The sequence below is a fragment of the Pseudoliparis swirei genome, chromosome 20 (genome assembly GCF_029220125.1).
Source record: "Pseudoliparis swirei isolate HS2019 ecotype Mariana Trench chromosome 20, NWPU_hadal_v1, whole genome shotgun sequence".
Taxonomy (NCBI): domain Eukaryota; kingdom Metazoa; phylum Chordata; class Actinopteri; order Perciformes; family Liparidae; genus Pseudoliparis; species Pseudoliparis swirei.
In genome coordinates, this window is record NC_079407.1 from 8,019,150 (window position 1) to 8,040,114 (window position 20,965).

General features: G+C 42.0%; 2 protein-coding genes across 5 annotated transcripts in view; one reads left to right on the forward strand and one right to left on the reverse strand.

The window, feature by feature from the left end:
- veph1 (ventricular zone expressed PH domain-containing 1) overlaps positions 1–20,965 on the reverse strand; it is an 80,580-nt gene that overhangs the window by 44,052 nt on the left and 15,563 nt on the right. The window lies entirely within an intron of this gene.
- ptx3a (pentraxin 3, long a) lies at positions 5,733–13,498 on the forward strand. 2 transcript variants are annotated; one of them, XM_056441106.1, is made up of 5 exons: positions 5,733–5,821; positions 5,923–6,075; positions 8,840–8,999; positions 9,092–9,522; positions 11,690–13,498. In XM_056441106.1, the coding sequence occupies exons 2-5, from the start codon at positions 5,937–5,939 to the stop codon at positions 12,343–12,345; spliced, it is 1,386 nt and encodes a 461-aa protein (XP_056297081.1). In that variant the 5' UTR covers positions 5,733–5,821; positions 5,923–5,936; the 3' UTR covers positions 12,346–13,498. The 2 variants fall into 2 exon arrangements, with proteins under 2 accessions (XP_056297081.1, XP_056297080.1); XM_056441105.1 differs by having other exon boundaries at positions 5,739–6,075.

Below are 20,965 nucleotides of genomic sequence, written 5' to 3' on the forward strand. Positions count from 1 at the left end.
AACCCCACGTGGTTCAAGATATTTTGAAACTGAGATAAGGGAGAGAACACACATGACTGATGAGCAAAAAACAAGGCGTTTCACCGTACAGTAAAACCAAGGCCTATATATAGAAATGGCTATATTGAGGCCAAAAAGAAACATCTTTCAAGAAGGTTAACAAAAAACAAAAAAGTGTTTTGTGCGTTGTTTTGTCTGGCAGGGTACATGTATTAAAGAAGTAGCATCATAGCAACTTTTTCAGATGTCTTGTTTTGTCTGACCACCAGCCAACCAGAATAAAAGTTTACAGCCGTGAAGCGCTTCTACTTTTAGTTTTTTCCCTGTACGGGTGGACTTGGAACTAAATCCGAACATCCTGCACACATGCTCACAATGACAGTGCTAACACGCTGATGTTTCGCAGATATACTATTGACACCACGTTGCCCATTTTGGGTTCGTGTGTTGGCATGGTAACATTAGCAAACCAAGTGCATGTGATCAGTTTTGCAGGGAATTTAGTGATAAATTAAGATATTGGACAAATTACACTTTTTGACCAGATGGTGGCGCTGAATGAAAAGTCAGGGGATCGTCAGCGTGATTAGGATTTATCATGTGGGAACCATGAGTGTCCTCGTTATAGTCTGGGCCAACATTACCATTAAAGCTATGGTGCCACGTTAGCGCCATGAAGTTAAAACCCCCAAAACCCAAGGATTATATTTCCTGTCATTGAAGAAAACATTTTACAAGCTGTCAGAATTGTGCCGTTTTTTTCGTGAAAAACTGCTCAAACAATTCGCAGTCTAATTGTCTGTCGATTGACTATTCAATAGGGCTGTCAATCGATGAAAAAAATGTAACTAATTAATCGCACATTTTGAAATTCATTAATCACGATTAAAAGTTTTTTTTCTTCTAAAGACTAAATCTTCTAAATGAACGAGTAATCCCTTCAGACAGCGTGTATTTTAGACACTTGTTTAATTGTATTCTTTTTTAAAGACTAAACTTCACACAGAGCTGTGTTTTCAAAGAGGCTCCTACCTATAAAGTGCCAGCGAGGTATTTAATATCGTGGATGATAAATTGTTTCTTCAGTGAAACATCAGATTCGTAAAAAAAGGTGTATTTAGAGACCCCATTGGTCCTGTCATCTTTAACATTGAACAGCAGAACCAGTGGCCTTGGTAACTGACAATGTCACGTTAACCCTCTGGAGGCTGGGCGCATTTTCTCGGTTTTACAAAACAATGTAAATTCACCTTTTAAAGTCTTTTGCATGTGACACATCCCAGTGTTTCCCCCACCATTCTATCAGGGTGAGGCCCCGCCCCCCTGTCATGTTCTCTATCGCGCCAGATTACAGCAGAAGTAATGTAAGGTTCTTTCCTTCAAGACGTCTTTGTTCTTTTATTAAACTAAACATCTGTTGTTGGTCGTCTCTACAGCAGCATGTCATTCTGTCTCCACGTGTCGGTTACTCTTCTCGGCTCTCCGTCTCGCGCGCCGCAGAGCTCCACCTGCACTTTCCGCCCCGCGTCACCGACACGTCGCCCTCTGTTTCTCTGTGAATATCGAGGAGCAGACGGGAGGAAGGAGGCGGACTGCCGCGGCTTGACACTCACAGGAGTGCAACAACTTCAACGACACCGGAAGTAAACAAAGTTGCGTTAATTGCGTAAACATATTTTAGTGGGTTAATCGCGGCCAAATTAATCGCATAGATTTACGCGTTAACGCTGACAGCCCTACTATTCAATGAATGAACTATAGTTGCAGTGAGAACATGAGAACATTCCATTAATAACCCACAATGCACAAAACGTGCACACTGAACTCTTATCCACGGTACGTTAATGTACAGGAAAAAAATGCAGAGATCAGCACAAAGGATATCCAGAGGGACGTATTTGGATGTCTTTACAGCTTACACATGTTTCCCGACATTCATTTTGCACCTTTGTCCTTATAGTCATATATCGCACAGCTCGAATAACCTCTGGTGGAAGAGGGCGGGATGAACTATCAAATAGAAGAAAAATAGAGACAGGACTCAAACATCTTCCAGAAAATATAATTCTCTTGGGATTGTGTGCATTTTTGTTGCATGAGGCAACCCCCCCCCCACCCACCGACCGACCCCCCAAACTCACAGTGAACTACTTTAAAGTATTCAGCGCCACATGAAGCTGCAGGGGATCGTGAGTGGAGTGCAACACAAAATGACATGGAGGGAATTTCTCACATGTGCGCAAGATTCAAAATATTTCATGCATTCAAATATTTGATACGCATTCCATTAAATACACACACACACACACACACACACACACACACACACACACACACACACACACACACACACACACACACACACACACACACACACACACACACACACACACACACACACACACACACACACACACACACACACACACACACACACACACACACACACACACACACACACAAAGAGTAAACTTTAAACTCAATGACCATCCTCTCCTTGCCCCATGATAACTTGCCCGTACAGACTCTCACTGTCTGTGTGTGACACAAAATGTCCTGTGCCTTCTAAGTTGACATTTCGTGGTGATAAAATATGCAGTGGAGCCAATTAATTTCCACTCGTGAATCATGCATGAAAGGTTTAGAGTCCTGCAAGGTAACTTATACATCTGATCTTAACCATAAATCCTGTCTATCCACATCTAGCTTCCCATGACGCAGACACAATGCTACAAACATCAATGTGCATAATGCACATGCACACACACTGAAGTGATTTGTATGATGCTTTGCTAGCATGATGCATTTCCTTCCTCGGGTAGCAGGCTTAAAGTAAAATGTGGACACATTTTCTCACTCATACATATATGTGTTTTTTTGTCTACTTCTATTTAAAAAAAAATCTCTAAGCATATAATATCCCTCTAGCTCTACATATGACAAATCATCGCTTTGTACCTTAAATGTAGCATACTGGTTTGACTGACTACAAAGTCTACGTTGCATTGCCTGATAAAGGTCGAGCAAAATAATGTTGTAACAAATATATGTTCACAGTGTGCGGGAGTTTTATTTTTAACTTTTTGATCTACTCTTCCCTATCGCATGTCTCCTGAAATGAATGTGCGTCTTCTGGTATAATTAAAGACACAACCACTCAGTTTTTAACTTGTATAACTTAAGTCATCATTTTCCCATAATGTTAAGGAGTCAGCATGTCTCTCTGTTTTTTTGTCTCATATTTTTTTTAATCAAAGAGTGTAAAATTATGGTAGTGATTATAAAAAGTGTGAATCCCAGCCGTGTCCCAAATTCGATTCACACGCTTCAATGTGCTATTAATTGAAGGGTTAGAGTCAGTTTGTTTAGACTCATGATGTCCTCCCTTTCTCTCTACTCACTGTTCTCACAACTTTTAGAGGCCTAGAAGATGAAGATTGGCTGAACCGACAGGTTCCCGGTCCGACCGCATTATCTTGGTGGCAATCCGTTGCTGGATTAGAGCTAACTACTAACAGTCTGCATCTCCCGGAGACGGCGCCCACTCTCCTGCTGGCGAAATCGTCTCCTGGAGGCGGGAAGGAGGCACATTTTGGATTTATCCAATAAACAAACTATCAAATGATGCACACGCACCGTGATCGGTGCAGCTTCACACCGACAGACATCGCTCTAACACCAGACACGTCTTAGACAAATCGTCAACACTGAAACCTCTTCACATTCTGTTTCACATTCACAACCAGTTTTTTTAGGTTTGAAACTGAAACTATGGCCACATCTTACACATTGCACCTTCAAATTCAATATTTTTCTCCCCTTGGTAATTATTATTCAAAAGTAGGTAATTCAAAATGATGATCAGTAATCAATATTGACTGAAAGGATGCATTTTAAGGTCAGCCCTGGCATTATTACTAGACAGAAGTGGCTGAGGAAATGATGTCGTCAAAGCAAAACACCGATGTTGAGGAAACACAAACTCTAGCAGAAAAAAGTCTCACATTCTGAGATTAAAGATATATTGAGAACTAAATAAAGTAACATTTTCCACTTCCTCTCGGTCTACGCAGCTGTCGGAATTAAAAGGCAGATAACAAGTGGCCGAGTGTGTGTTTCAGTAAGTATTTGAGAAAGAGAAAACAGACACAATGGAAGAGAGACACGGGCAGACAGAAAGATGGAAGGAGGGGGAGCGAGATAAAATCTCATGAGGAAGTCATTATTTCCATCCCCTTGAAAACACACACACACAGAAGAATATTTACTGACACACCGTACAAATTCAGATACAATATATACACACAAACCCACATGGTGAGGCTGACAAATAAATAAATAAACAGAGCAGGAGAACAATAAAGCCATTTAGAAACCCCTAATGTCTGGGTTCTATTCAAACTCCCCTCTACCCCCCGATCTACCCCCCGATCTCTCTCTCTCCCCCACACACCCACACACACACACACACACACACACCCCTCTGCATGGGGCAAACACGAGGAAGGTTTGTGTTCTCCGCTTCCTGCCCCTTCCATTACTTCTTGCCCTCCCTCTCTTTCTCTCTGGGAGTTGCAGGGGCTGCAGTTGTCTCTGATTACAACATACTGACTACCTCCAACGACGCATTACTCACCGCCTGGCTTGCAGGTTTCAGTGCCGTTTTCACATTCTGTACTTGTGAAGGCAAAATGTTTTCACAAGGATGGAAATGTATAGAGCTTTTTGAACATTCCATAATTTACTCACAGGATACTCTTCCTGCGTTGGTACAATGTTGTGTAATAAAAGAATTTAAGGCTAAACTTGTAATTAGAATTTGTGTGGATCAAAGACGGCTCGGGTTTAGAGTTACGGTTTGTAGAAGCATTAGTTTGGGGATTGAGGAATTATTTGAGTTTATTACAAGTTTGATCATATTTATGTTTTTGGTTTCAATAATGTACTCAAAGTAAATGTTGAGATCTGGGTCCCACTTCAAAAAGCAAACAGATAGCAGTCATATCAGCGTCATGTTAAAAAAGAACACTTGACCTTAAGGCCTATTGCAAATATGGGTTTCGGATCATAAATCCATCGTTGTTAAACTGATGTGGGACTGAATCATTCAACTTTCACTGACGATGTTTGCAGTTGTGCTCCAACAGAACGTTTTGCAGTGTATTCAGGGTTAACTAACATGTTGGAAGCACAGTTTGGGTTTATTGGAAAGATGAATGATCTTAATAATCTGGTGAAGGTGTTGGCCTGATTTGTTGGCCTCATTACAATATATGTGATGGCCTCAGCGCTTGTGTTTCTTGCCCTGTCAGACTTTGCTGTAGCGATGACATCATGTTCCCAGCATTTGTTATGGTAAGTTGAGCCAAATTGATCTTTCAAGAGTAAGTATGCAGGGCTGAGAGTTAAAGTCTGCATGTTAAGTTTATAGATACATATAGTAAATCAACAGAAGGTACTGTATATGATTATACGTGTGTGTGTGTGTGTGTGTGTGTGTGTAACGCACGTAGCCCCTCTAGTTGAAGTACTCTACACTGCCAGGCTTCCTGCCAAAGGATTGCTCAGCATTTAACGAGAGAGAGGGGGGTTGAGCAAGAGAGAGAGAGAGAGGGGGAGAGAGCAAAAGAGAGAGAGAGAGATTTAGAGGTGGGGAGTCATTAGGGAGGAGGGACAAATATTGCATGACAGAGTGAGGGGTTGAAAAAGAGAGCGGTGGACCTTCAGCAGCGTAGAAAGTGAGACAGACCGGGAGAAGCAGCAGAGATTTTAAAAAACTAAAAACAAACGGAGCTAATCGCAGACACACACAGAGAAGCAGGTCGGCAGAGGAGCGGACCTGAAACTTACCAGACACACTCTTCGAACACACTCACACACTCTCTCTCTCTCTCTCTCTCTCTCTCTCTCACACACACTCAGTCGGCAGCAGCAGCATGTTCTGGTGGAGGCTCCCCCAGGCGGTGTGTGCGCTGTCAGCGTGCGCGTGTCTGATTCTCGCATATGAGGATGATATTGAGGTCAACTATGCTGACACCTTCTACAATGAAATCACAGATGGAGAGACACCAGAACGTAAGTGTTAAACTGTGTGTGCATTGGGGGGTGATTCATGTCATTAAGATTCTCAGATGGACATGTTGCAACTTAACTTCATTCCGAGAGCGTGTCATTGATTTCTTGCAGGATTTGTGCATGGGGGTTGTGTGTGAGCTCAGAACTTTATGATTCATCATCTCTTAATAGCTAGTGTCTTACTGGGATTGAACTGAGTTACAAATATACTTTACGAACAGAACTTTAAAACTGACACAAAAAAAAGTGCTGGACTTTTGGCTAGCATTATGATTTTTAAAAGAACAATTGAGCAATGGAGGGGAAATAAAGGAACAGTTGAGGTCCAGTTACACAGTAGCCACATCACAGGTTGCAGAAAAAGACAGAATAATACAGGGAAGGCGGTTCTTTGTCTTGTATTGGTGGGTACTCTATCATTTATGTGCAAAGGGAGCTTAAATTACGGAGATAGAGGAAAAGACAGGGACAAGAGATCCCAGTACGTCGAGTACACAGACTGTTGGCAGGCACTGGAGTTTGTACGAGACGAGCAGCGTCAAAGAAAATGCTGAGCCAGAGAAAACGTCTTTCTGAACCAACACATATTACAGCGTGAATGACTGGTCACCAATCGCAGAACCACAACAGCATCCTGTATCATCGCGGAACGCTTCTCTCTCAGCTGTTCTCCGCGAGAACGAGTGAGTGCATTCGCCTGCGTGCTTGCAATCGATCCCTTTAAAGCTTGGATTTGGCATTTGTTTGTCGTTCTAAAACCGACAGGCGCTTTAGTTAACGGGCAGGACACTTTGCTCTGGCCACAGCCTGCGATGTGATTAAACCAAGAGAAAGGTAGGCGCAGTAAGGTTGAAGAAACACCACGTTTCCTCATGGGCTCACTGCACGAAAGAGAAACAGTTGAATCACGTGAGTTGCATGGAGTCTGCAGGTGTGTGAGTAGGGGAGAGGGGCAGAGAGAGAGAGAGAGAGAGAGAGGCCCATAGGAAGACACAGATCAGTGCTTCTGAGTTCTGACCCGCTGGTAGTCCTCAAGGGCTGGAGGGAGAGGAACTTAAATCAACAAGGGCTACGTGAGAGAGGCCATGACTTAGTTCATTTCTAACTGAATGACAGGCTAAGACATGTACAGGTTAAAGTACTCCTAATCTATTAAATCAGTAATCTTCTGTCAGTGTTCTACCGAATGCTGGATGTACAGGTATGTGCATGAACGACTTCAAATCCTTTGAAAAGTCTCACAAACACAACGCATTCATTCAGGAATGATTTCACAAATGAAACCATGCAGGCAGTAATGATAGAAGGCTAAAGGACACAAATCACTCACAGACACTCAACTCATCTGCAAATCTATCCTCTTTAAACCACTGACAGTACTTTTAGTTTAGTAAGTTAGGGTCAGCAGAGTGCATGAACCTTCCGTCTACTTCACTCTGAACCTCGGGGACAGACACGTTCTCACTTCCATGGCTTTGCTTTATCTCTCTCCTACTTTCAGCAGCTCTTTCCTTTTCATTGTAACCAACACCTTCCTTTTCCTTCCTTCTTTCTCCTCATTCACGCAGGGAGCCAGGTGATCTTTCCGGACAAGCAAAGTGGTTTGTACGGTTTCTTTCTCACACTCTCTTATCACTCCCCTAACAATCTAATTTCCTCTTTTCTCCACTCTTCATTTTACCTACTTTTCATCTATGATTTCTGTCGTTCTCCTCGTTATCAGTCCAATCTGAACACAGATATAGGACAAGCGCATAAACACTTTCTGAGCATATTCAATTCAATTCAATTCAGTTTATTTTGTAAAGCCCTATGTCACAAATTACAAATTTGCCTCAAAGGGCTTTACAAACTGTACACATAGACATCTCTGTCCCAGGACCTCACATCGGATGAGGAAAAACTCCCAAGAAATAGAAAAAAAACCTTTCATATCATGTTCTCCCATGTCTATTGCAAATAAAGATCTATAAGGTTTCTTCGAAATCATTATAACTTCAGAACGTGCACATTGTCATGTTTCCATCACTATCAAAGTAATCCGATGATAGTTATCTGTGAATCCATGAGTACATTGCAAACAGGAACTACTTATTTGGCGGACATTGACCAAAATGCAAACAAGTACAAGCTACAAAGTTGGTAACTAGTTGTATCTCCCAAACCATTATGCAGATGTTACATTACATTACATGTCATTTAGCAGACGCTTTTATCCAAAGCGACTTACAATAAGTGCATTTCAAACCAAGAACAACAAGAACACAGGAAGCAACACTTCCTCAACTCAGTCGAACCACAAAAGCACCACAATAAGTGCCATCCCAGTGCCACTGAAATGCAAATCTGTGTTTTAATCCAGATATAGTCGGAAAAGATGTGTTTTCAGTCTCAGGCGGAAGATGTAGAGACTTTCTGCTGTCCTGATGTCAGTGGGGAGCTCATTCCACCACTGAGGAACCAGGACAGCAAACAGTCTGGATTTCGAGTGATTAGCTCGAGGTGCAGGAGTCACAAGTCGATTGGCTGTTGCCGAGCGGAGTGAACGTGCCGGGGTGTACGGTGTGACCATATCCCGGATGTAGACGGGGCCCGATCCGTCTAGAGCACGGTATGCCAGAACCAGTGTTTTGAAGCGGATGTAAGTTTTGAAAAGAATAATGTCGGATCTTCTCTACATGCATGCTGTAGAAACCCCAAAATAAATTATTCTGTTTAATCTTGAGCTTAACTTTCCTCTCCTTCTTTTCATCCCTCTATCCAGCCACACCGAGTCCAACACCCTGCACTTCTCGAGACTTGTCCAAATGGGACAAAATCTTTACAATGCTGGAAAACAGTGAGATGAGGGAGAACATGCTGCTTCAGTATGCAGATGAGATCGTCAAGGTGGAGTTGGCTTCACTGCGTGGAGAATTGCTCAGGTTAGTTGGACAAAGTAATCAATGTACAGCAACGAATGATTATTCTCGTGATAGAAAAGGTTGACATGTTTTACATCGGTCCTTTTGATAAGGTTCGTAAGCCAGTATGGTTACTCCTGCGGCGTTGCATTGGAGGCATCAGGAAGAAAGATGGCCGTGCAGATGGAAGGCCGCATCAGAGAAACCATGGAGCGCCTCAGACCCAGAGATCAGACCGCTGCTGCTGCCTGGAACTCTAACCACCTGGAGGCGATGCTGCAGCAGCTCCTCTCCGCAGCACAAACACAAGCTTCCCGACTCGCCAAGCTGGAGACCAGCTGCTTCAGCGGCCCAGGAGCGGGGACGGGGTTGAATGCAAAGCCACGATCCCAGCTACCGGAAGAAGCTGGGGGGGCAGGGCTCCGGGAGCAAGAGGTCACACCACAAGAGGTGGCTTTGGAAGGGGTGCTGGCTGCGATGGAACAGATTAAGGTGGAACTGGGGGAGGTGCTGAGGTCATCGAGGCAGAGATCACTACCCGCAGGTGAGATATCCATCTTAACATCAGCCATCTCTCGGTCTGTCATTACCTGTTGCTTTCTTTGTATTTGTTGTCCCCTTTCACAACAACACCAGAAAAACAACCATCCACCTTCAAATTTCTTTTCCTCCGCGTTGACACCTAGAACCGTTTGCTGGTGAACGTTCAACAACTAATCATGCAGCTCATGGGGTTCCCAAATACTTATTCCACTTATTCTGTATGTCTTCAGGCATGTTGTAGCAACCTATCCTTTTCCCTTCACAATTAGTCAAGAAGACGGGCCAGTGGATGGTGTGGGGTCACTTGTCTTATGTTCACTTATTGCCACTTATTGAAGTTTATTGGACATTATTCAAAAGACATTTTAGAGTCATCACAAAACAACAAAAAGCCTCAAACTCTCAGCTCAGGTAGTGTAAGACTTCATTCGTCAAGCTTAACTTTTTCTGTCAGCTATTTTCATTTAATTTACATAATTATTAAGAAATACTTTGATTTAAGGATAATATTGGAAACCAATACATGCATGAAAGGATAAGCATAATGCAAAACACTTGCTGGACGCACCGTGAACATCAACATAATCTTCTCAGATTCAAGACGGCACCACATGTGGTTTTCATTATCAGAGCTTCTTCTCCGGTTTGCAGTCCACTGACTCATACCAATGTAACTTTGGAGTGACTCAGTGTGAGTAGGTAGCCCTGAACCACAAAAGCATCACTTGTGTCAGAAAGACAACTTCATTTCCAAGAATTAATCAAATAAAAAGTGAAAAAAATGATATTTTATATTACTCATGCATGCGCGCACACATTTACAGTCCAGAAATAAAAATCTGGCCTACATAAAGACCAGAGGGGGATGTAATCATTAGCTGGTCGCCACAAAAATCACACCAAAGCACCCTGGTAAAGCAGAACCAGATGGAAACCATCACATACACACACACACATACATACACACACATACATACACACTCAGCATGTTCACTATTATTTTCTGAGTGACAGAAACCTGAGACGAATGACACAATTATTTGGTACCCAAGAGAGAAAAATGAGAGAGTGACGGATGGAAGTAAATAATGATGACGAACAAAAGAGAAAAGAGTGAAGTAGAAAAATATAAATAAAACATGCACAGTGGGGAAAAAAAATAGTAGCTTTCCACAAGAAAAAAATGCTTGTAAAGACCTTACTTAAAGAAATATGCCAGAAATCAAACACAATATCTCCGTTTTTTAAAACAGATTGGAAAAGTAGTTTTAACGATAAAGAGTTTTGCAATGGAGTAAGTTGAAGAGATAAAGACGCAGGGGAAACGATAAATGAAGCAAAACAGACCAATGAACCAAATGATCCAGAGAGAGAGAGAGACGTGTGCGTCTCTGTGTGTGTGCGTCTGTGTGTGTGTGTGTGTGAGAGAGTGTGTTCATGTGTTGGTGGGGGAGGAAAACTAACTTCATATTTACTGTAATACTGCCACATATAAGTCCCTTTACAAAACAGGAGGAGAATTCACTGTATGGCTCCATAAGCATCACAAATACATTTTCCACAGACATGTCTCCGTTTTATTCAACAACACATGCCAGTAAAATTCACAAATGCATTTCACTGCATCGGTCCAACCACAAGAAGGTACCGTACGGCGCTGTAGCTTTAAATGGGTCATGCAGTCATCTGCATCAGAGATACATTCATTAATGTGGAGTCCCACAACTTGACAAGGTTCAATTGCGGGCCCATTTTTCTTATCTCTATTTATATGCTCCTACCAGGAAGTATCATAATCAAAAATACAGAATCCTATAAAATAAAAATAGCAACTTTGAGGACATTAAATGTTGTCCGGCTAAAACTTTCCTCAGTTGAATAATAATGACTTTAGAAACCTCATATGCGATCCTGTATTGATACATGTAAACTACAAGCACAAAATGAGACCCAGATGCTCCAAATATAAGATTTACTTCTAACTCCTGGTCTTCTGAAATGCCTTCAATCTTCTGTGAGACATGGCTTGCTTTGGTTCAAATATCTTTAGCTTACATATTTACAATATGACTAGATAGTCTTTCTATCAAGGTGTCCATTCTCCAAGGATTCAAGAAAAATCCATCACCAATACTGGCAGGTAACACTAAACATGTCTTCTTGTTCAGGTTGTGAGATGGCGCTCCTCTTCCCCATGCGTTCCCGTCGAATCTACACCTCCGTCATACCAGACGTCCCCCTCTCCGTCTCGTCCTTCACTGTCTGCATGTGGGTGAAGCCGACCACCATGTCCAACAGAACCGTGCTGTTCTCATACGGGAACCGTCGCAACCCATATGAGATCCAGCTGCTGCTGGGTCAAACCTCTGCGCTCCTCACCATCGGAGGAGAGGCTCACCTGGTGGAGGCCCGGGATGTGGTGAAACCAGGAGGCCCGTCGGAGTGGATCCACTTGTGCGGGGCGTGGTCATCCGAGCAGGGCCTGGCGTCCCTTTGGGCAGGTGGGAAGAAAGTGGCCTCCACGCCCGGAGTGGCGGAAGGACACGTCTTACCCGACGGAGGCTCGCTCCTGCTGGGGCAAGAAAGAAATGACTGCTGCCCTCAGTCTCCGAACAGCAGGAGCGGGGTGGCAGGGTTTGATGGAGGGTTCGATCCAAAGATGGCGTTTGCGGGCAAGATGACGGGAGTGAACATGTGGGACAGGGCGCTGTCAGAGGGAGAGATTTCCCAGATAGCTTTGCGGGAGGGCCAGGGCAGGGGGAACATGGTGGCGTGGGGCGTGACGGAGATGGTGCCACATGGAGGCGCTCAGTTCATTAACTGAAGGGTTCCTCGTGGTGGAACCTTTCCTCATAATCTTCATCATCATTGTGAATACCAGCGACATCGCGATAAGCTTGCATGATGCAACTGAAGATAGCAATTTACAACCAGCAATTTACAATGTACCATCGTTGTCCCTATAGTTAAACGTTTTAATTCTAATGTTACTTTTTCCTTCATCGTCATCTCCATCGCTATTATCATGAACAATAATGCTGCAATGAACTTTACTGGACATTTTCAACGTAGAGAAAGCCAATGTTGTGAGAGACGACATTTATTTTTGTAACGTAATCTTTTGAACTGAGAGCATAACACACACACACACAAACACACACACACAATATATCATTACAGTGAATGGGTTGTGAGCCAGTAAACTGACAGAGTAAAATAAGAGGTCACAACCAATTACAAGAGATTATCTTGTAACTGCAGAGTGATGAAGTTTTTAGGGTAACGATGGCCTTTTATCTCTTTCTATCTAGATGTGTACAGAAATAGCTAGTACTAATGTTAAGCATTAATATAACACAATATTTTTGTTTTCTACTTTTGAAGTGTTGTAGGTACAATTATTAGATGTTTGAATTGAAAGCAGAGGTACCACATTAATGTGTCGATAATGTGTTAACATTATATAATGTATAAAATACCTGACCTGACTGAAAGATTGTTTTCATGCATGGACAACCAGCCACTGCAGAAACAGCTTCAGATTTTTTATTACCAATTTATTAATTTACTCTCAGAATTTTCTTGAATTTATGAAAGCTTTTAGAGCATTTTTAAGACCTTACATTTCCAACGTGTAACAATTAAAGTGTTTACATTCATAGGAGTTCTGCTCTGTTTTATTTTTAATAGTTATATTTGTGTGTTCTTTTTTTAAACTGCATTAAGTAATAGGAAGTAAAACCGTGATTGTTATGTGACATTTACATCGTTTTTTGTAATTGTTAAAAGAAACTGAGGACAATGTTTACACACTAATCGTTCATGAATGGAGTTGTCTTGTATTATAATGTAAATTGCTTTTAAAGTTCTTGTGAAAAGGTGAAAATGAATGTATATTGTACATAAATATATTTTGCATAACATGACTGGATGAATGGAGAGTGAGATATGAATAAACATTTCAAGTTATAATATAATCTCTTGCTGGATCAGCAGTGTCAGTGTTTTTTAAACATCTCATCAAGTCTGCTTATGGGTTATGAGTACAATCAATAATTAGACAGCACAATTTGACTTTCATTCATTCACGCACACACTCACACTCACTGATGGCAGACGAGCCACCATGCAGGGCTCTGGCCTGCTCATTGGGAACAATCTGGGGTCCTGTGCCTTGTTCAAAGACACCAAACAGTTAGCGGACAACCAGCTCTTCCGTTACTTAATGCTCATATAAAAAAAATTAAGGTAAAAAACTGTAGATGCCATCATAATCATTCAAGCCAGAAATCTGCAGGCTTGTATGTGTGTGTTGCGCACCAGAAGTGAGCGAATGAAAATCTTTCTTCCTGCATAAATGGCATTGAACTTGTTGAAATACTAATTGAATTTGACACTAAATCATATGAGGGCTAAGATTTTAATTCTCCCCATAAAGCTCACAGCACTAACAAGCTGAGTTTAACATGTTCTGTTGCTCCTTAGCTTGGAAGGCAATCTAAGTTTATCCGTATAGCATCTTACAAAAATGTAACTGAAATGGAAGTCTGTCTACGAGCTCTTGCCGTAGACAGCTCTTGTGTCCTGTTCACACTGTCCAGTGTATTGAGACCCCTATTAAGTGTTACACCGCCACTGTTACGAAGGGCATGCTGCGTAAAGCTTGATCTCCGTGGATGTTCGCGTGAGCTCGTAGAGTCCGGCTTTGCTTGAGGAGCCAACGTTGTCAGATCCTTTTTTATTTTGTTATAATGGTTTATTTAATAAGGGACAGTGCACATTGATAAAAACATTTCAGTAAATGTGCCAGAGTTAGCCAAGAGGCTATTTTTCATCTGTAGTCCCAAACAATAGACCTTTTTAATTGACACAGACTAAATAGATGACGGACAAATATGGTATGAATATACAGGAAATACAAGCATTCTATCAAGACTAAATAAACTAGAACTGGCACTCGGTAGAGCGCATACCTTCGCCGCAGCCTTTTTTGGTACTTGGAATGAGAATTATGAATTATGAACATTTTGGCATTAGCTGCATGCCAATTGGATAAAAATTGACCGCGCTATGGTAAAAAAAAGAATTTGACCTTTTCATGACCTTGACCTTGACCTTTGACCTGATCAATCCCAAAATCGAATCAAATGGTCCCCGGATAATAACCAATCATCCCACCAAATTTCATGCGATTCGGTTTAATACGTTTTGAGTTATGCGAATAACACACAAACACACACACAAATAAATAAATACACAGCGATCAAAACATAACCTTCCGCAGAATGCGAAGTAAAAAATAGCTGCCAAAGTTAACGCTGACCCGAGGGGCTCATTGTAGAGTGCGAGGTTGTGTAAATGAGCGATATTGAGAATCGGGCCATTCCGAACAGGCTCGTCTTTTTCTTTACTAGTTGAGGTCATTCAAACTGCTTTAAATAATGAAAAGAAATGCTTTGCGTTTAAATAAGCACAATTCGAAACACAATGAGCTTTCCCTGGCTCCGTAACCATCTTGTATTCAGAAATAATTCTAAAATAATACAAGCATGTACACTACCGTTCAAAAGTTTGGGGTCACTTAGAAATGTCTTTATTTTTCAAAGAAAAGCACTGTTTTTTCAATAAAGATAACATTAAATTAATCAAAAATACACTCTATACACATTGTTAATGTGGTAAATTAATATTCAAGGTGGAAGTGTCTGGTTTCTAATGAAATATCTCCATAGGTGTATAGAGGCCCATTTACAGCAACGATCACTCCAGTGTTCTAATGGTACATTGTGCTTGCTAATCACCTTAGAAGACTAATATCTGATTAGAAAACCCGTGCAATTATGCTAGCACAGCTGAAAACAGTTATGCTGGTGATATAAGCTATAACTGGCCTTCCTTTGAACTTGAAGTTTGTAGAACAAAATTAATACTTCAAATATTAATCATTATTTCTAACCTGGTCAATGTCTTGACTATATGTTCTATGAAATGTTCAATTCATTTGATAAATAAAAGTGTGAGTTTTCATGGAAGACACGAAATTGTCTGGGTGACCCCAAACTTTTGAACGGTAGTGTACATTTATAATGAAATAAATGAATTCATAAATGAAAGGTTTTGGGAGTGAAATCACTATAGAAGGGTAGATTTGTCCCCATACATAATGCAATAGGAAAACATTACACAGAAGCCCGCTGTGCACCAACCACTTCACGTTTCGAACCAGTTTTCCCTGCTCAGCGACACACCCGCTGAGGAACACACCCTGGTTATCGGGAGCTCTATAGTCAGGAACGTGAAAATAGCGAAGCCACGGACCAGAGTCGTGTGCCTGGGCCAGAGCGGCGACGGAGTCTTGTTTGAAGCTGCTGCCTAAGGATAAGCGGAGATACTGTCAGATTGTAATACACGCCGTGGTAATGACGCCCCCCGCCCGCCGTACACACGCCGGGTGGATGACGCCGAACTCACTAAAATTAATGTGGAATCGGTTGTGCTTATGCCAAGACATTGTCGGACACCGTAATTTTCTCTGGCCCTCTCCCAAATTTGCAGACAGACGAATTGTATAGCCGAATGTCGCTTTTCAACCGCTGGCTGTCGAGGTGGTGCCCAGCGAATAATGTGGGCTACGAGACAACTGGAAGACTTTCTGGGGAAAACCTGATCTGATGAGGAGAGACGGCATTCATCCCACGTTGGACGGAGCGCCTCATTTCTGCGAATATGACCAAGTTGATCACCGGACTTAATCTATGACAACCCAGGGTTCAGATCAGGAACCGGGAGCAGAGTTGTAGTTTAACACCCTTCTCTGCTCTTCCATTCGAGCAGTTACCCACCCTTGACTTTAGAGTAGAGACTGTGTCTGTCCCACGGCCACTTCAATTAAATAAATCAAAAGTAAGCAGAAGAGGAGTCGTACAACAACCTTATACAAGTTAACACAATTATTTCAGCAGTGCAACAAAATAGGTCTATTAAATGTGGTCTCCTAAATATTCGATCTCTGTCATCTAAAGCTGTGTTACTGAATGATTTAATATCAGATAATCACATTGATTTATGTTGCCTAACTGAAACCTGGCTGAGCCATGAAGAATATGTCTGCCTGAATGAATCGACTCCTCCAAGTCATATTAATACTCACATTCCTCGAGGCACCGGTCGGGGAGGTGGAGTAGCAGCCATCTTTGAATCGAGCCTATTAATTAATCCTCAACCAAAATTACACTACACCTCATTTGAAAGCCTTGTTCTTAGTCTTTCACATCCAACCTGGAAAACACTACAGCCAATTCGATTTGTGATTCTGTACCGGCCACCAGGTCCATATTCAGAGTTTATATCTGAATTCTCAGAATTTATATCAAGTTTGGTTCTTAAAACCGATAAAGTTATTATTGTTGGAGATTTTAATATCCATGTGGATGTTGATAATGATTGCCTTAGTGCTGCATTCATCTCCTTGTTGGACTCGATTGGCCAGAGAGTACAGAACCCCACAGCTTTGGCCACACTTGATCTTGTTCTTACTTATGGCGTTGACATTGAGCATTTGAACGTCTTCCCACAGAATCCTCTTCTGTCAGACCACAACCTCATAACTTTTGAATTTATACTACCGAGTGTACTCCTAGTCAAAAGTTTCTACACTAGATGTCTAACTGATAGTGCTGTAGCTAAATTTAAAGAAGCGATTCCTTCTGCATTTGATTCGATACGTCTCAATATAACAGAGGACTCCTGGTCTAACTTTAGTCCGTCCCAGATTGATCATCTTGTTGACAGTGCCATAGGCTCTCTGAGAATGACACTGACCGACTCGATAGCCTCTGAAGAAGAAGACAGTGAGGAAGAGGAGGTTTGCTCCTGGTATAACCCTCAGACCCGCAAACTGAAGCAAAGCGTGACAGCTGCTGAAACGATGGCGCTCAAACTAATCTCAAAGAAATCCTTTTAGTTGGCAGATAGTCTTAAAACATATAAGAAGGCCCTCCGTAATGCCAGAGCAGCCTATTACTCATCAATAATAGAAAAAATAAAACAACCCCAGGTTTCTCTTCAGCACTGTGGCCAGGCTGACAGAGAGTCACAGCTCTGTGGAGCCGAGCATTCCTATAAACCTTAGTGGTAATGACTTTATGAACTTCTTTAATGAAAAGATTTTAACTATTAGGGACAAGATTAATAATCTCTGTCCCATAACCAGTGCCAATCTCTTCGCAAGTGGAATGGCCTTGGAAACCGCTTGTGCCCTGGTGTATATTTGGAGGATTTTCTCCTATCAACCGTGACCAATTATTTTCAACGGTTTCTACCTGTCTCTTGGACCCCATCCCGACGAGGCTGCTTAAAGACGCTTGCCTAATTGGCGGGCTCTATTAGATATTATCAATGTGTCTCTGCTAACAGGCCACGTACCCACCTTCAAGGTGGCTGTTATTAAACCTCTCCTGAAGAAGCCCACTCTGGATCCAGAGGTATTGGCTAACTACAGACCGATCTCTAACCTCCCCTTCCTCTCCAAGATCCTTGAGAAAGTGGTCGCAAATCAGTTGTGCGACTTTCTACATCATAATAGTTTATTTGAGAAATTTCAATCAGGATTTAGAAAACACCACAGCACCGAGACGGCACTGGTGAAAATTACAAATGACCTCTTAATGGCAGCAGATAAAGGTCACCTCTCTGTCCTGGTCTTGTTAGACCTTAGTGCTGCATTCGACACCATTGACCATGACATCCTGTTACAGAGACTGGAGCAGTCGATTGGCATTTCAGGCACGTCACTAATTTGGTTTAAATCCTATTTATCAGATCGATCTCAGTTTGTATTTGTCGATAACCACCAACGTTAATCACGGAGTTCCACAAGGTTCTGTGCTTGGACCAATTTTATTTACCTTATACATGCTTCCTTTGGGCAATATTATCAGGAAACACTCCATAAACTTTCATTGTTATGCAGATGACACTCAACTATATTTATCGATAAAACCAGAGGAGAGCAACCAACTCTGTAAAATTCAAGCATGTCTTAAAGACATAAAAACATGGATGACCTGCAACTTCTTGATGTTAAACTCAGACAAAACCAAGTAATTTTAATCGGCCCTGAGCACCTCAGAGATCAATTATCTGGTGATGTGGATTCTGTAGATGGCATTGCCCTGGCATCCAACACCACTGTAAAGAATCTTGGCGTTATCTTTGATCGGGACTTGTCCTTTAACTCCCACAAAGCAAATCTCAAGGACTGCATTCTTTCATCTACGTAATATTTCAAAAATCAGGCACATCTTGTCTCAAAAGATGCAGAAAATTGGTTCACGCTGTTTTACTTTTGAGACTGGATTACTGCAACTCCTTATTAGCAGGCTGCTCTAATAAATCTCTTAGGTCCCTCCAGTTGATCCAGAATGCTGCAGCTCGTGTTCTCACTAAAACTAAGAAAAGAGATCACATCACTCCTGCACTAGCTGCTCTGCACTGGCTCCCAGTAAAATCAAGAATCACTTTTAAAATTCTTCTCTTAACCTACAAAGCCTTGATTGGTGATGCTCCATCATATCTTAAGGAGCTTGTCGCACTATATTGCCACACTAGGAGAGCTACTCACTAAATGCGGGACTACTTGTAGTTCCTAGAGTCTTAAAAGTAGAATGGGAGCCAGAGCCTTTAGTTATCAAGCTCCTCTTTATGGAACCAGCTTCCAATTTCAGTCCGAGGCAGACACAGTCACCTCGTTTAAGAGTAGACTTAAGACCTTCCTCTTGACAGAGCTTATAGTTAGGGCTGAATCAGGTTTGCCCTGGTCCAGCCCCTTGATATGCTGCTATAGGCTTATAGCTGCCGGGGACGTTTTAGGATGCACTGAGTACCTATCTCCTCTTTTTCTCTCCTTAAGGATGAATTTTCATCTCTCAATCACACGTTACTAACTCTGCTTTCTCCCGAAGTCCTTTTGACTTTCGTTCATGGGGTCATCGGACCCTATGAGACGGCATAGATCTATCTGCCTGATGGATCGTCTGGGTCGTGGAATTCCTGCTCATGACTACGCCACTGTCCTGTTGAGACTCCGCCCCTCCTCCCCACCGCCATCTGCCTGATGGATCGTGGAGGTCTCCATCGTGGAATATGCCTACTATGAACTATTCATACACTCTGTCATATTCATTGAATGTATTTTAACTCTAAATCTGTCCTTCTGTACACATTACATCTATTGCATCTGTCCATCCTAGGAGAGGGATCCTCCTCTGTTGCTCTCCTCCAGGTTTCTTCCCTTTTTTTCCCCCTGAAGGGTTATTTGGGAGTTTTTCCTGGTCCGATGTGAGGTTTTGGGGCAGGGATGTCTATGTGTACAGATTGTAAAGCACTCCGAGACAAATTTGTAATTTGTGAAATTGGGCTATACAAATAAACTGAATTGAATTGAATTGAATTAAAAATACTCAAAAGAGCAGTTCTGCAAAGTTTGACTGACAGATAATAACATCCAGCAAAAATAAATGTAATCAAAAAATCGTTAATAAAAAAGATTTTTTAATACAATGTGTGCAATCTCCTGTCGATTAAGTTTTATCTGACGATGGTACATGAAAATACATCTGCCACTGCATAAATATATAATATATAATAGCACGCAAGTTGTTAGCAGCTCACACATGCTCACAGTTTACTGAGGCCCATCCTGCCCACTTGCTCATTAGTGAAATATAACAGGTTCCTCCTGCAGCTACAACCTCTGGATAGTCTCCAACTGTTCCTGTCTGGGACCTGTTGTGAAATGGAAACGTCACCTTTCACACCGACTCCCATCCAACCCACCCTCCCAAACTTTTCTCCCTCCGCCGTCTCTTATCGTTACAAGACGGAGTACAGTGACTACACATGTTTCGCAGTCGGGTCGCCTGAAGAGACATATAACTCTGACAGATGAAACATTCCAAGCTTCAGTGTTACCATAAGATCGGGTTTTACTTTGAGAAGGAAGGAACTCTTAGTTCTAAAATCCTTATTGGGCCAAAGCAATGCCATATGTTTCTGTGTGCAGGTACTGTGTGTGTGTGTGTGTGTGTGTGTGTGTATCTGATAATGGCCGGGTCCTTACTAAAGCAAGCTATAAAACCTTCACGCTGTATCCTGCTTCTGGATTCCTGAAACTCGTGTACACACACATCCTCGTAAAGGTTGCTTTCCATGGAACTAACAGATATATAATAGAAATACAACAAAATACTAAATGTAGCTAATACATTGCATTCCAAAGAACACAAAAACTGCATGCGGCAGGCAACCTCAGGCTTTGGTAACAAGCGTAGAGTGTAAACACACACACACACACACACGCACAGAACTTGCTGGTAGCTCGTGTGACCAACTCACACCCCATCAACGTCACCCGAACCCCATTACATCAGTTCACATCCTGAACA

Coding starts and splice junctions, on each gene's coding strand:
- ptx3a (XM_056441106.1), top strand. CDS start 5,937: ATGTTCTGGTGGAGGCTCCCCCAGGCGGTGTGTGCGCTGTCAGCGTGC. Junction 6,076..8,839: donor AGATGGAGAGACACCAGAAC/GTAAGTGTTAAA, acceptor CCCTCTATCCAG/CCACACCGAGTCCAACACCC. Junction 9,000..9,091: donor CTGCGTGGAGAATTGCTCAG/GTTAGTTGGACA, acceptor CCTTTTGATAAG/GTTCGTAAGCCAGTATGGTT.